At 45.9% G+C, this 14562-nt stretch overlaps 1 protein-coding gene across 1 annotated transcript in view; it reads right to left on the minus strand.

Annotated features, from left to right (window-relative positions):
* Positions 1–556: 556 nt before the first annotated feature.
* The window catches only part of nrp2b (neuropilin 2b), a gene marked incomplete at its 5' end in the record, with an annotated part of 60023 nt that continues 46017 nt past the window's right edge, over positions 557–14562 (minus strand). The window contains 3 exons of the mRNA XM_076162006.1: positions 557–3993; positions 4865–4927; positions 13723–13755. Coding sequence (XP_076018121.1) covers positions 3662–3993; positions 4865–4927; positions 13723–13755 — 428 coding nt within the window. The remainder of the gene's footprint in view (positions 3994–4864; positions 4928–13722; positions 13756–14562) is intronic.

Raw genomic sequence — 14562 nt, forward strand, 5'->3', positions numbered from 1 at the left:
TTCCCACTTCTTTCCGCTGTTTTTCATTACTACCTCTTAAATGTTTTGATTCATAGTAAGAATGGCCCCCAACACACGCATACGCACACATACACACACACACACACGTTTCATGCAATATATTCATTATTACTCACTCACACTTTTATGGCAAATTAGTTGAGTGGGTGACACATTTCCTATTGTGATCCGCCAACTAATCTCTGCAGGCTGTGTTCCTTTGTTTGTGTGTTTTTGGGGGTTACGTGTTAATGATATAATAAGCTTCTATGGCCACGTTACTGTAAATGATCTTTTATGCTTTGGCCTCTCGTGAGCACATACGGAAAAACGCTGTAGAAATGTGTGAAGCAGACTGAGGGAGGGATAGAGTGAGCAAAGAAAGGCGGGCAAGGAAGAATTGAGGACATAGGAAATAAACAGGAAAGACAAATGAAGACAGACAGAAAAATTGTGAAATTATTTAGTGGTAAGGACAAGAGGGAGGAGAACACACTTGCACATGTTAGACACACTCACACAAACAAAGACAAAAGAATCAAACACACATAACTCACTTGTTATTTAGCCTTTATTAAATAATAATAACATTAAAAAAAGAAATTTTCTGTACAAAGTCTACAAACAACAGTTTGAGTTATCTGGCCAGTGCCGAAGGTGTGTCTGTGTGTGTGTGTGTGTGTGTGTACGAGTGAGTGTTTCTGTGTGTATGTATCCATCTAGACAGGAGAGGTAATACTGTCTGGAGGCGAGAGAGTCAGAGAGATGGAGAGAGAGAGAGAGAGAGAGAGAGAGAGAGAGAGAGAGAGAGAGAGAGAGAGAGAGAGAGAGAGAGAGAGAGAGAGAGAGAGAGAGCGTGAGCGAGCGAGAGAGAGAGAGAGAGAGAGAGAGAGAGAGAGAGAGAGGGGAACAGAGTGGCTCCAAGGCACTTGGAAAACAGTCTGACAATCCAAAGAAAACACAGTTAGATGGACAGAAACCCTCCATCTCTCTTTCGTTCTCTCCTTCCATCTGTATCTTGTATCTTTCATTACTTTTTCATAATAAACGCATTATTTTATCCCACGTGTAAACAGGCCCACAGGTGATATTTGCACGGCTGCTGAAGAAGAAAGACGGAGGACAGAACAGGCTTCCAGAGATGAACAGCAGAGATGGAGATTGTTCCTTTTTTCTCCTCCTTCCTTTCGTCCCCTCCCCCTTTTATCACAGTCGCGCCCAGGCGACAGAAACAATAACGCAACATCTTGTTATATTTGGAAAACACAGAGGCCTTCTTGCCATCCACCACCTGTTGTGGCCGAGCGGAGAGAAAAAAAACAAATGCAAAATGAGAGGACAAGAGGTCAGGGTCTGGCCGTCAAATTTCATTTGTTGAGACCAACTTTGTTGTTGTCTGAGCCGTGATTGTGTTTTGTCTCAGTCTCCACCTGTTTGGCTGAGTGTCTCATTTTGTTTCTGTCTGCCCAGAGCCACGTCTCCTCTGTCCACACTCCGGTAATTGTCTTACTTGCGTTAACCTGTTTATCCGAAGCGTTGACAGTCGGCGAGTGGACGATTGGCTTAACTGTTTCATGTAAACAAAGCCACTGTCTGTTTCCTTTGACCTCAGACAGACACTGTATGACTGAACTGATCTCCTACTGTTGCATCGGCTGGACAACTTGACAGCCGTTGACAGTGTTCCCGATTGATAATTTCCGATAAAGCAGCAGTCTGTTCAAAACCATCTGGACGCGTCCACAAAATGTTAGCATGCACGGACGGTTCAGGTTGTTTTTCTATGAACTTCGGGGAAACGCCACTGTGACTATAGGAAATGGCCTCCTCATGTCTGCTTCACCTCTGTATCTGCTTGTGTCATATTCTGTGTGTGTCTGTGTGTGTCCCCCCCCCTCCTCGTCTTTGTCAGTCTCTCTAGCAGCACTGGCCCTTCTCAATGGCTGTCCTCCGATACAGCGTATACTGTAGTTAGCTTAAGGCTCAATTGTGTATCCAAGAAAGTCGACAGCACGATTTCCATCCTGCTCCGCCCGCGACCAAACCACGAGTCCTCATCCTCCTCCTCATCCGGCGTGAGCGTTCTTCATCCAGAGGGTGACATGCAGAGTTGGTGGAGTAAAGGCAGAATGATTTATCACCCTCTCCTTCTCAGTCTTTCCTCCACTGAGCCTCTTCTCAGACCCCCGCGTACGAACATACACAGCTCTTTGGCAATCCATAGGTTGCAATAAAACAATCACTGACATTTTGATTACACAGTGTCTGTCCATGTGTGTAACATAGGGGCATCACACAGTCTGAAAAGCAAAGAAAATATATATATATACCAAAGACAAACTCTAGAATACTGAATCTAAAGCACAACTCAATAACAGCATGTTAGATTTAGATAAACCTCTGATTTTCTCTCTTCATTCTTTAGCTTCCCTCTATGCTTTAAAGACCGATAGTCTATAATGGAAAATATGCCAAAATAGGAGAGGACTGAAGTAACATTTAAGACCATGAAGTCCAACACAATGCTAAAGAAAGACTAAAAGAAAATGGCGTACGAGCTCTATAGGGCGGCGACAAACTCAAGCTTGCTTCTTTTTTCCTTTTTTTTTTCCTTTTTTGTTTTTTTTTCCTCAAAGAACGTACACAAGTCTAAAACGGAACATAAACAGTCACCATCACTCTTCTATGCCACTGGATTCACAAAGCGTAGACCGAGGGCGGACAAAGGCGCGAGCGAGCGAGCGAGCGAACAAGCGAGAGAGCGAGCGTCATATGGCGGGCGAACGGACTTCTCAAATCAAAACCTTCAGAAAGAAATGAAAGAAAAATGTCCTCCTTTTGTTCATCCTCCTTTTCTTTCTTCACCTTTAGAAATCTAGATTCCTTTGAGTTGTGTTTGCTATTGTTTTTTTAAATCTTTTTTAATTGTATTTCTTTCGGGCGGGGGAGGGCGGGGCGGGGGGGCAGGCATTCACTTGATATGTGTCGATTTCACTCCAAAAGTACCCACGCCAAGTGAAAAGGTCCACTGGATGCAGCGTTGACATCATGTCATGTCACCATTTTCACATGCCGCCATCAAAATTCCAAAATCCGGCTTCACCAAAACCCCCCCATCTTTATCTCGACATTTTAACCAAAAACAAACAAACCCCGGACTGTCTGCCACTGTCATTGGTGGTCCAAACGTCCAGATTGTCGGGGGTTCTCCAGCTTCATTCCAGTGGCTGGTGGGTGATAATATTCAACGGTAGATCTGTCATTCATTTGGATCATTCGTGTATTCATTCCTTCATTCATTCACAGGCTTTTTAGAATCGAGCAGGTTCTCTCCTGCAGGCAGAGGAGGATGCGGTGGGTAAGGGGAGACTGGGGACGGACTTTTCCCCCAATTTTAGGCCTCATAGCAGGTTAGGGGAGATCAAAGGTCAGGAGTTCCCCTTACACACAAATAAGTGGGGAAATCTGGGATCAGCGTTTCCCCTTTAGACATCAGAGCAATGCAGTAGCAGCATTCTAAGTCGGGGGGGGTTTGAAGTAACAGATAGTGCTGCTTGTTTTTCTATTCTTTGTCCAAACTGATGGAGCATCATTATGCAGGAGAACACAGCAAACCTTGTTCTCCACCTTTCTCCGAGAAACCTCCTCCTCCTCCTCCTCTTTACGCCTCTGAGCAGCACCTCTGCTGGTTGATCTTGACTTTATGCTTGATTCCGTCGTACAGCTCAAAGTTGTAGTTCTCCAGCGTGGTGGAGGAGCGCGAGGAGAGTCCGCTGTAGGAGCACGTGCAGTAGAGCAGCAGCCCGGCGCACACGGCGCCCAGCAGAACGCCCAGCGAGCTCATCACAATGATGGTGAGGAGGATGGGGTCCAGTGTGTACAGCCAGGCGTTGTCTTTGTCCCGATCCGACACTGCGGTGACGGAGGGGGGGTCCCCGTCGGAGAAGGGGGTGGAGGAAGAGGAGGGCCATCCTGGGATGATGTAACTGTCTCCTGAGGAGACACAGAATGTTAGGATAACGGCGGCGCAAATGTCCTCAGAAATTTGGAAGCACGATGAGTTTAATTACTGTAAAGCTGCTCTGTGGTGTGTTGAGTGTGTGTGTGTGTGTGTGTGTGTGTGTGTGAAGAGTATGTATCCACTCAACATCTACAAGCAATCAGTCCAATCCACTTAATGAATGTATACACATGAACAAGCCAATTTGCAATTAAGTACTGCATTTAGAGTGACTTATGGAAACACGCACACACACAAGCACACGCACGCACACACAGTAAAAAGACAGTTGAGGTAAGGAGTTGAGTCCTCTTTATGTTTCTGTCAAGAGGCTGTGAGAAACAAGGGGTTTGGAGTCACACATACACACACAAACGCACACACACAGAGCGCGAGAGAGAGAGAGAGAGAGAGAGAGAGAGAGAGAGAGAGAGAGAGAGAGAGAGAGAGAGAGAGAGAGAGAGAGAAGGAGACACAGTGAGGGGAAGTAAACGGTGATTGTTACAGACAGATGTTTTTGTAGATGCCCAGGAGAAAGCGGTCTACCACAGAAAAAGGAAAGAAGCGAGGGAGAAACACGCACACGCACACACACACACACACACACCAGAGCCTGTCTATCACAGTTGCCACAGGCTTTTTTCTGGTGGAATCACAGTTAAAATATGGAGAGCCATCGGCATTTGCCTGCTTAAAGGGTGATTTCACTCTCTTTGGGTGAGACTTGTAAAACACCCAGTATCGCCTCAGGCTGAACCCATTGACAGCCACTGCATTACAGCGGCATTTAAAAGAGAGGAGAGGAGAGGAAGGGAGAGAAGGGGAGAGGAGTGGAGTGGAGTGGAGAGGAGAGAAGGGCCTCACCTTTATTGATTCGGGGCCGGTGGTTGAATGCAGCGTCCTTCCCAAAGTCCATAGGTCTTGGATCTGTAACAGAGACAGAAAGGAAACAGCCTTTAATCTCAACGGTCCAGTCTGAGCCATTTGAGTCGTCGCCGTGTCCTGATAACATCTTTCCATCTCTTGCGGTGTCGACGCACAAAGCTGACACTCGCAGATGGAAATCAAAAGTGCACAAATGGTTCACAAAAAGAGTGTGTGATTCTGAGCGAACATGTTGCACGGATGGAGAGATCTCCAGAAAAAAACGCAGCCTGTTTCTGTGTTCAGTCCATCAAGAGAGGGAAAGTAACTAATCTGCTGCTCCTAACCTGCTTCATTATGTGATAAGCATAGAGAGAGAGAGAGAGAGAGAAAGAGAGAGAGAGAGAGAGAGAGAGAGAGAGAGAGAGAGAGAGAGAGAGAGAGAGAGATTGAAAGGAAGTCACACACACCGTTTCATAGAAAAATATGACTTTTATTACCTTCACATTCCCCACAATATATTTTCTTTTTGTTCCGACAGCATGATATTTAACAAGCTAAAATACCACTTTATATATCCCAGGCAGGCCGGAGTGCAAGGATCCGCTGGATTTGGGGGCTCAATTCAGATTCAATTCAGATTTATTCAAGGAAATGGGATATTACAGTTTTCAGGGGGAGGGAGAAAAAAAAGAGTCCTATCTGCTCGCATTAAAATGGCTTAGAGCCGGGGCAGAGGAACCAAAAACACATTATGAAGTGAAAATGTAATAGATATTCAAAGAGATAACAGGTGAAAAACTAATTTAGGAGATATGAAAAGAGATACCAGGACTCATTTCCTTCATGAGATAAGGTCATTGCATTAAATTAAATATCTCATAGAACGCCTTTGGAGACTTAAAGTACATTTGGTACCACAGTATGGCACACACACATACACACGCACACACTGCTGGGTGAGATTTGTCTGTGAATTGAATTAAATATGATGTTATTCCTTGGAATCTAAAAAGAAGTGATCCAAATCGGTCCAAATTGACTCCATAAACTCCATTTAGAGAATCAACCAAATGGAGTCGGCTTGGTTCCAGTTTGAGTAAATAACAACAAATCCTAATTGCAGCAGATCAATTCTCAATAGATCAGTTCACCTACTCACAGTGTGGGTCACATTAACTTCACTTTGTCATAATAACGAGCTTCACGAGCATAACAACAATTTAGGCCCTTAAAGACCTTAAATTAAAATGTGACCAACCAGTGGGATATCACATAAACCATGATATCACATGTAAATTATAATTCCAATCATGATTATTTGCATGTTGAGAGTTGGTTGTTCTGTTTCTTAAGCATGAGTGTGATGAGTCAAAGGGGAGATGACATCACTATCTGACATCAGTCTGATCGTTCAGTCTTACAATTGGAGGTTTCTCTCTGTTTGAGCTCACATAAAAAAAACGTTCAAAAGAAGCTAAATCCATTACCAGGACCAGAAAACAAACAAGAAATAAGACCTATTATTCATTTGATAAAAATGACATCATCAAGGTGGCTTTTCCTCCTCACCCGAAAATCTAAAAATCATAAGTTATAGTAAAGGCACACACACACATCCTCGAAACAAAAAAGGATTTCTGCTTTGGACGATGTTATGTTTCATTGATCTTTCGTCTTGATGTAAGACTTTGTTGGACGCACGCTGAGGAAACATCTCCTCAGTTTGATCCTCACAGTGCTGAGACCGTGCGGCTCGCTCGCTCTGTCGCTGCAGCCCTGAACAATTTCACATGAAATTACTGACAGAGAAATAATAGAGGAAGCCGAGTAAAAAACAATTCTTGGACACTCTTTGGAGGACTGTTGAAGACTTTCTAATGATCTAGGCTGAAAGCCCCTGGGCGAGGATCCTGAGAAGAACCAGCACGCGGATCTGAAAAGAGATTTAAAGTCCCTGTAGCCCCATTTTATCTCTACTCTCCAATTAGTAAAGAGAGGAATGAAAAGAGGGCTTTTTTATTCAGGCAAAGACACGGACGGCTGCTTGGCACCGTATGTCGTTCCAGTGGGGGCCTAAGGACCCTTTTGAGTGCTTTTGCTCGTTAGTATTTCTGCACAAAACAGAAGAGGAGGAGGAGGAGGAGGAAGAGGAGGAGAGTGAAAAGAGATGGCCGGAGGGCGAGAACTGCTTACTGCAGTGTTTTATGAACGCAATCATCTCCATTAACTAATTAGAAATATTAAAGGGCTTCAGCGCCGCCTGTGATGGAGGAGGAGAGGAGGTTGATTTAGCGGCGCTGCATGACGAGACGCCAGCTCGCTCTCCAAACCTTCCAAAACAGACATTTGACAGAGAGAAAAAATAAAGACAGTTTAAAGGAAAAAGTGCAGGAGCAGCACAACATAAATACAATCATATATCACAACTCTGCTTTAATTTAAGACCTACATTGATTTGGTTAAGGCACAGTCTGCTAGAATGAGTCACATAATGTGTAAATCATACAACGAGTCGATAGAAATATAAGAGAGCGGGACTAGCGAGGCAGAAAATGGATATGCAAGCACTTAATAACTGCAAATACTTGTTGACTAAAGCACTAACTACAGCACTTTATGGGACACAATAACATTAAATAATGGAAAATAGGGAATACGTGATGGGTAGACGCATGAAACATTACTTACAGTAGACTGAGGCCTGGAGCGGTGTAGTGCGTTTGTCAGATGGTGTGTGTGCGTGTGTGTGTGGCGTGTTTGGTGTGTAATGTGTGTCTCCATCATTCTGCCAAAAGACTACTTTCATCTGCTTTTGTGTTTGGAACAACCTGCCCTCCTCCTTCAATCCCAACCCAACCTGCCTCCCTGTTAGCCTGCGTCTCTCTCTATCTTTAGAAACTATAGACGGCAGCTTCTCTCCTCTTTTCTCTTTAAACTTCTTTCATCTCTCTCCATCTCTGGGTGCATTCTTTGGAGGGAATGGGGGGTGGAGGGAGGGAGGGAGGAAGGGAGGAAGGGAGGGTGGAGGGGGCTTAATGGGCCCTTTTCCTTGGAGAGATGTGTTGCTCTCCTCCATCACGTCCTTTTTCTAAACTGGTGGGGGAGATTTGCCACAGAGGGGAGAAACAGAACGGGAACGAGCCAGTTTTGATAAAAGCGGCTGGGGAGATTTTTGGGGCGTGAACAAAATGAAGTAGGTAGCAAGCGAGCGCTCACACACAGACACACAGACACACAGGCACACACACGCATAAAATGGTGGGCAAGGCATACACGTGTGTCTCCGTCTGAATTACAGTGAGGCAGCAGTAAAGTCGTCCTCCTTAAGATCTCCGTGAGTACAAAATCAATCAATCAGTCAATCAATGACAACATAGACCTACGTGTGACATGCAAACTGAAGTCCAAAGAGTCGCGCGGTGACTGACGCGTCTTCTCATTGTGCAGTGACAGAACTGACAATCACCGTAAAAAAGCACAATGACAAAGAGTCGACACCAAACTGTGATAGGAAGCAGGAAAGTGCAGAGTTCAACACTAAAACAACATGCAGCCAAAATCTATCAGAGGGGCACAGTTCCATGTTTTCCACGTTGGGATTGTGATTCCTCAAATTAACTCAATTTATACTGGAATCAAGACTGGGAAATGAATAATAATGGATGTAAATCTCAGTTGAAGAGCGACGCTCCACTAGAATCAGTCTCAGGTGATCTTTGCTTCTCTGGAGGGATTCAGAAACACACAGCCTGTATTTGGTCTCACCTGTTGCATAGAAACAAAACAAGACAATTCCGTGGCCCGGATAGATCTAATTTCCACATTAATGACCCACACAACACAAAGGTTCCCTCCTGGTAGGCAACACATAACTAGATTACAGCTGCAAAAATCAAACATCACAGCACGTTGAGCAAACACACAGAGGAGAACGGGTCGGCTCGGTGGCACAGAAGGATCAGAACCGGATAAATACCAGACACGTGGAAGTTTGGCTTCATTCTTCCGGGGGTCTAACGCGTATAAGACATTCAACGAGTGATTTGCGCTTGAACATGAACAGACACGAGCATCCAGATTCAGGCAACAAACTGTCCGGCGGACGCAGAGGCGCCGCCATCGCTCTGGAGGTGACGAGGTAGCGGTTATAAAGCACATCCAGAAGGCATATCCAGACCCAGGTGATGAGTCGGTTCAGAAGTCTTTAAGTGTGTGTGTGTGTTTGTGTGTGTGTGTGTGTGTGTGTGTGTGTGTGTGTGTGTGTGTGTGTGTGTGTGTGTGTGTGTGTGTGTGTGTGTGTGTGTGTGTGTGCAGGATGAGAAGTGAGCCGTCTCGTCTCTTCTTCCTTCCAGTGTAAACCAGGCAGACAACAACACAACACACTGATTCCTGGTTGACACACCAAAGCAGCAGCACACAGTGGATGTGTAGCTGTCTATCTGTCACGGCTGGATGGACCTCAGTTCCTTACATCTCTGCCTCTCTCTCTCTCTCTCTCTTTCTCACACACACACACAAACACTTTTGCTTTCTTAATCTATCCCTTTCACTCGTTCGCTCAAATGCGAGTGGACAAACAAAACACACAGCTTCATTCCGTCCCCGAGAGATAGCCTTTCTTTTCACATCAAACAAACACACAAAATTGGTTCCTCTCTCTCTCTCTCTCTCTCTTTCTCCCTCTCATTCCGACTGTAAATCCCTGTCAGACAGTGGATTTTGAAGCAGGTGGTGTCCAGACCGTGGTGGGAGTAACTCAGACAGACGCGTCCCGCCATGATGTTTACAGAAAAGGAAAATATGCTGTTTAACACACACACAAGTGTCTGTTGAGAGTCTGTTGCTTTGGCCGTACTGGCTGCATGTCCGGGCCTGGGTGGTCTACCTGCCTTTAACCTGCCCCCCCCCCTGTTGATAATCCATCTCATTTACACACTTTGGTGTCCATGTAAAAAACCTCTCTGTCTGCCATCATTTCCTTTACTGTTAGGAACATCAATCAAATGGCACTGTAGTAAAGTAAGTCTGCCAGCAGGGGGCCACAGCCGGCTCATGAAGCCCCCCAACGTCCCTCGTGGGAGTTGGGTAGTCCGGGCACCTTTCTGTCAAGTTCCACCCGTTAAGGAAGGGGGCCGGGCAGAGGTCAGCAGAGGTCAACCACACAAACCTGCTGCCTCTCCCGTCATCAAAGTTGGAGCGGTGAAGAATGGCCATAACGCTTCGTCCGGTCCATTTTCAGCACTGGGAGTCGTAGCTGTCGTCCTTCTCCAGCCCGACGGTGAGTGCGGGTTGAATTCCCTGCCCTGCCGGCCCGCTGCAGGCGTACAGGTGGCTCTGGTTGGGCCCGTGCATCAGATTGTAGCTGAGGTTTTGGTTCTGGTAGTAGCTTTGGTGACATTGCTGATTAGGGTGTTGGCTGTTGTGGTAGACCACCGAATGATGATGATGATGATGATGGCTGCCGGCGCTCTTCTTGGTGGCCAAGTGGTACCGATGGCAGCACAGAATCACCGCCACGGTTACGGTGGCCAGCAGCAAGATCGCGCCGCCTCCCGCCAACACATAGTACCAGTAGGCGGGGATGGGCTGTTCGGCCACTGTGTCTACTGTGGGCTCCATCCCAGATATGGCACCCCCTGGAGGGCAGGAGGATACATTACAAGTGGGCTCTGTGGGTGAGGGAGGCAGGCATGCAGACTGCATCGCACAGCTAAAGGCTGTTAATCGTCTAATTACTGAGGCAGTGAGCTGAAGTTATTGAGTTTGGCTATGAAACAGCGTAAACAAAGAAGAAGCCAGTCAGCTTAATTACAGCCTTTAATTTAGCTCACTGTCTCAATATTTAAACAATCCATATCATTTTAATTCCCCTAAGAAGTAGGAACGTTCCATATCTAATACATATATTGTGGCGAGCGCTTTGGTTTGACACACTGTGGGATCTTTGGCACAAGCATGAAGTGCACATTGACACGCAGAGGCTCATGCCATGCGTCAGGATCTGATCGGCTCGGTGCAAAGAAAGGCTTTGGATGTGCACTTTGACGAGGAATGAGTGAGTGTTAAGTGGCTGTGTGTGTGTGTGTGTGTGTGTTTTTGTAAAGGAAGAAGCTGCTTTAATCACACGGCGGGGAGAGAAAGTTGAGGGAATGACAGAAAGGGGAGAGACGAGCGAGCGAGAGAGAAAGAGAGAGGGAGAGAGGACATTGTGCTGGGAGAAAGAATGCAGTGGTGTGGCGGAGAGTGAGAGGAAAGAGGATAAAGGGGGGAGCAGGCAGGCAGGGAGCTAATCCTGCCATGATATCTTTAATCCTGCATTAAAGGGTTTGTCTGAAACTTCAATACTCTGTCAACTCACTGTGAAAGAAACCTGCTGAGCGAGAGGTTGTAGGAGAGGAGGAGAGACGGAGGGGGGGAGGAAAAGCAAGCAAGCCAGGAAAGGGAAGAAAGGAAAGCAAGCACGCAAGCAAAAAGGAAAGAAAGAAAAGAGGAAGCGGAGGCAAGATCCAGAGAGGAAGAAGAAGAAGAATGGGATGATGAGAGGGTAGAAGAAGAAGAAGAAGAAGAGGAGGAGAGGAGCCGCGAGAGGGAAGCCGGGGGACCTTTATTCTTAAATTCAGGCTTTTTTCGCTCTAAGGGATTAAATGTGCCTTAATTGTCCAGCTCCAGACTTTTACCACTGCTAGATTAATACGCAAAAAAGCTCAATCTTATTTTTTCCCTTTTGAGGTCTTAAGTGGGTAGAATTAGGAAGTTTCACAAGAGCAATCCAAAGTGTGTGGCTTTCATGGAAGCCGGAGCGAGGAAGTCGTGATTCTGTGAATTCACGTAAGCGTGTCAGTCGCTCCGGGCCTCCGACTGAATGAGAGCATGAATGAGACGTTTTAAGGGAAGATTAAGAGCTGGAGCTGGAGTCTCTTTTATGGGTGATTGATTTGAAGCCGTAATTTGTATATTTTGTGTGTGTGAGTGTGCGTGTGTGTGTGTGTGTGTGTATGTCTGTAGCATGCACGGTCAGTCTGCCAGCCTTCTCTTGCCAGAAAAGCCAAAACGCCTCCCTGGTTGCCATGGATGCAAACCCCAACCAGCTTGCCATGGTGGTTTGTGTCATTCCAGGATAAAGGAGCGCTTGTTTGTGGGTTTGAGGTACGACTCAGGTTCTGAATATTTACACTTTGAATTGAATGAAGTGAAGTAAATAAAACACTCCTCAAACCTCGGACAATATTCACGGACCATTTACAGACACACACACTCACACACACACACCAGTGCACCTTCTCATTGTCCCCAAACGAACCGCCATCTTTGCTGGATTAACATATGCAACGTATCAGTTCCGGTTTTGGCTCCGCAGCACTTTGATAAAGTCGTAAATCAGCAAATAGCCCAAGAGTCCAAAAAACCATGCAAGCCTTTATATGTCAAACATATCTGCTGTTTCAATCTGGAGTCCAAACACAAGGCCATGCTCATACCCAGACCACAGTGCTTAACATACCAGGATTCTGATTTCACATAATCCCAAGCAAATGCAGACCTACAACCATTTTTGGGGTCCCAGAACCCAGACTGAAAGATCTAACAGCATAATCTGTCTAAGCCCTTTTATATCTGCTTTAAGTCTGGCCTGTGTGAGGATGAAGGCAAAAACAGGAAAAAGGGGGGGGAAAGGAGAAGTTGGATGGCGAACAGATCTGCATTTCATTCAGGTGGGATCAGCAGCTCACTGGGCAGAGTAATGAAGCAAGGAAGTGGAGGCACAGGGGGGGAGAGAAAGTGAAGCAAGATGGGAGAGGAGAGGCCAGGAGAACAGACTGAAGAGGAAGAGGAGGAGGAGAAGAGAGAGGAGCAAAAGATAGAAAAGAGAACTTCTGCTTTTTTTTCCCCATGAGGAAGTAGTGAGAGATGGACTGATGAAGAACACGTGTTCTATTCTCTAAACTGAGCAAAACAACCACAACAGTTTTCACTCCAGCGGCACCATAGGTTGTTTAGGGTACAAGCGAAGGACAAAAAAAAAACAACAAAACATCCTTTGAATTATTCACATGGTGTTTTGCACACTGCCAATGTCCCGTGCAGCATATAGGCGGTGACATATGACAAACTATAGTCTGCACCCTGACAGACCAGAAATCAGCCTGAGCACTCTGCTAAACCCCCGGCTGCTTCTGCTGCTGCTGCTGCTGCTGCTGTAAATTATTCATGTGGGCCCATGTTGCTGTTGTGGTAAATAATGTGGCGTTTGCTCCTCTAGTGATCACCAGTGAGGAAACGTACACAAAGCAAACTGCATGAGCACGGGTTGGATGCAGGGAGACATGCTGGAAACAATGCGGCACATTCACTCCAGCTCTCAATGCCATCCGGTCGCAATGATGTCATTGACATATTTTCTATGACACAGACACAACTGAAACTTATCGCCCCGAGACTTGGATTGGTGCAATAACAGAAAAGGGACATATTGTGCATTTATTTATGATTTTTTTTTTATTTGGGGCTGGATTGCGATGCTTCACTGAGCTGAAATGCGTTGACCCCCCCTTCAGCTCTATGTTGTGCACACTGAGTGACAACAGGGAGTTTTTAGGGGTTGTTTGTCAAACCAGGTGTGTATGTTTGTGTGTTGTTGTATGTAAAAAAGGCACAATATGTCCCATTTAAGTCACGTTCTCCCTTTCTTAGTCTGCTCAGGTGTGTATTGGTAACACACTGTGCGTTATACACCAACAGGTTATTCAGGGCCAGTGCAGTGCTGCAAGCTGAGCTAAGCAACGAGCAGAAAGCACAAACATTTGGCTCTGACAGAACAACAGTACAGTGGGACAGGAAGAGGAAGTGCAACTCACCGGTCATGTCAGGAGGGAAGGCAGGGAACGGCTCTGTAAGAGGAAGAGAAGAAGAACGTTCACATAGACGGAAGGAACCAGGATGTGATGCAGCAGAGTGGGTCAGGAGGTTCAGAATGGCCCGGACAGAACCGCTGTGTTAGACTCATGTTGTTGATGTTTTTAGAACACTAATCCAGGCTCCTGCTGTGTATTTCCTCACAATAGTCCGACTTGGTGAGTTAATGTTGTGTTATATTGTGGATCGCTGCTATGCAAGAGACTAAACTACCATCTTCAGTGTCTGTCTTAACCCAAAAAGATCAAATATAAGCTATTGATGTCTTGCGATTTAGGATAAAGTGCCAAATACCAACTTTATTTGGCATTTCCTTGATTAAATTGGCCCCATGTTGGCCTTCAACCTGGTGATTATTAAAGGTAATGTATTTTAATACAGCTGAGTTGCAAAAATGCTCCATGCTGCACTTTTTTGGCACTTGTTAGTCCTTAGAGAATCAATAACGCTTTGTGGAGTTTCAAGATGGCATGAGAGTCTCAGGCCCATAAATCTTCCTAGATGACAGTTATTTTAACAAAATGGAGAGGAAATACAGAGAAGGGGAGACAATAGGGTGTGATAACAGGGCGGGGAGACAGGAAGTGTGTTCCTGCTTGGTCATTCTCCCTCCCTCCCTCCCTCCCTCCCTCCATCATCTCGCTCTCTTTCCCTTCCCTTGTTCACTGCTTTATCCACCATCACACATGCCAGGGGGATGGATGGATGGATGGATGGGAGATGGAGGAGGAAGGTGTGGATGAAGAAATGAAATGGCGGCGAGCAAGGGGTGGAGGTGCGGA

This window comes from Genypterus blacodes, unplaced genomic scaffold (assembly GCF_046128005.1).
Source record: "Genypterus blacodes isolate CSIRO-AG114 ecotype Tasmania unplaced genomic scaffold, CSIRO-AGI_Gbla_v1 ptg000118l_1, whole genome shotgun sequence".
NCBI classification, from domain to species: domain Eukaryota; kingdom Metazoa; phylum Chordata; class Actinopteri; order Ophidiiformes; family Ophidiidae; genus Genypterus; species Genypterus blacodes.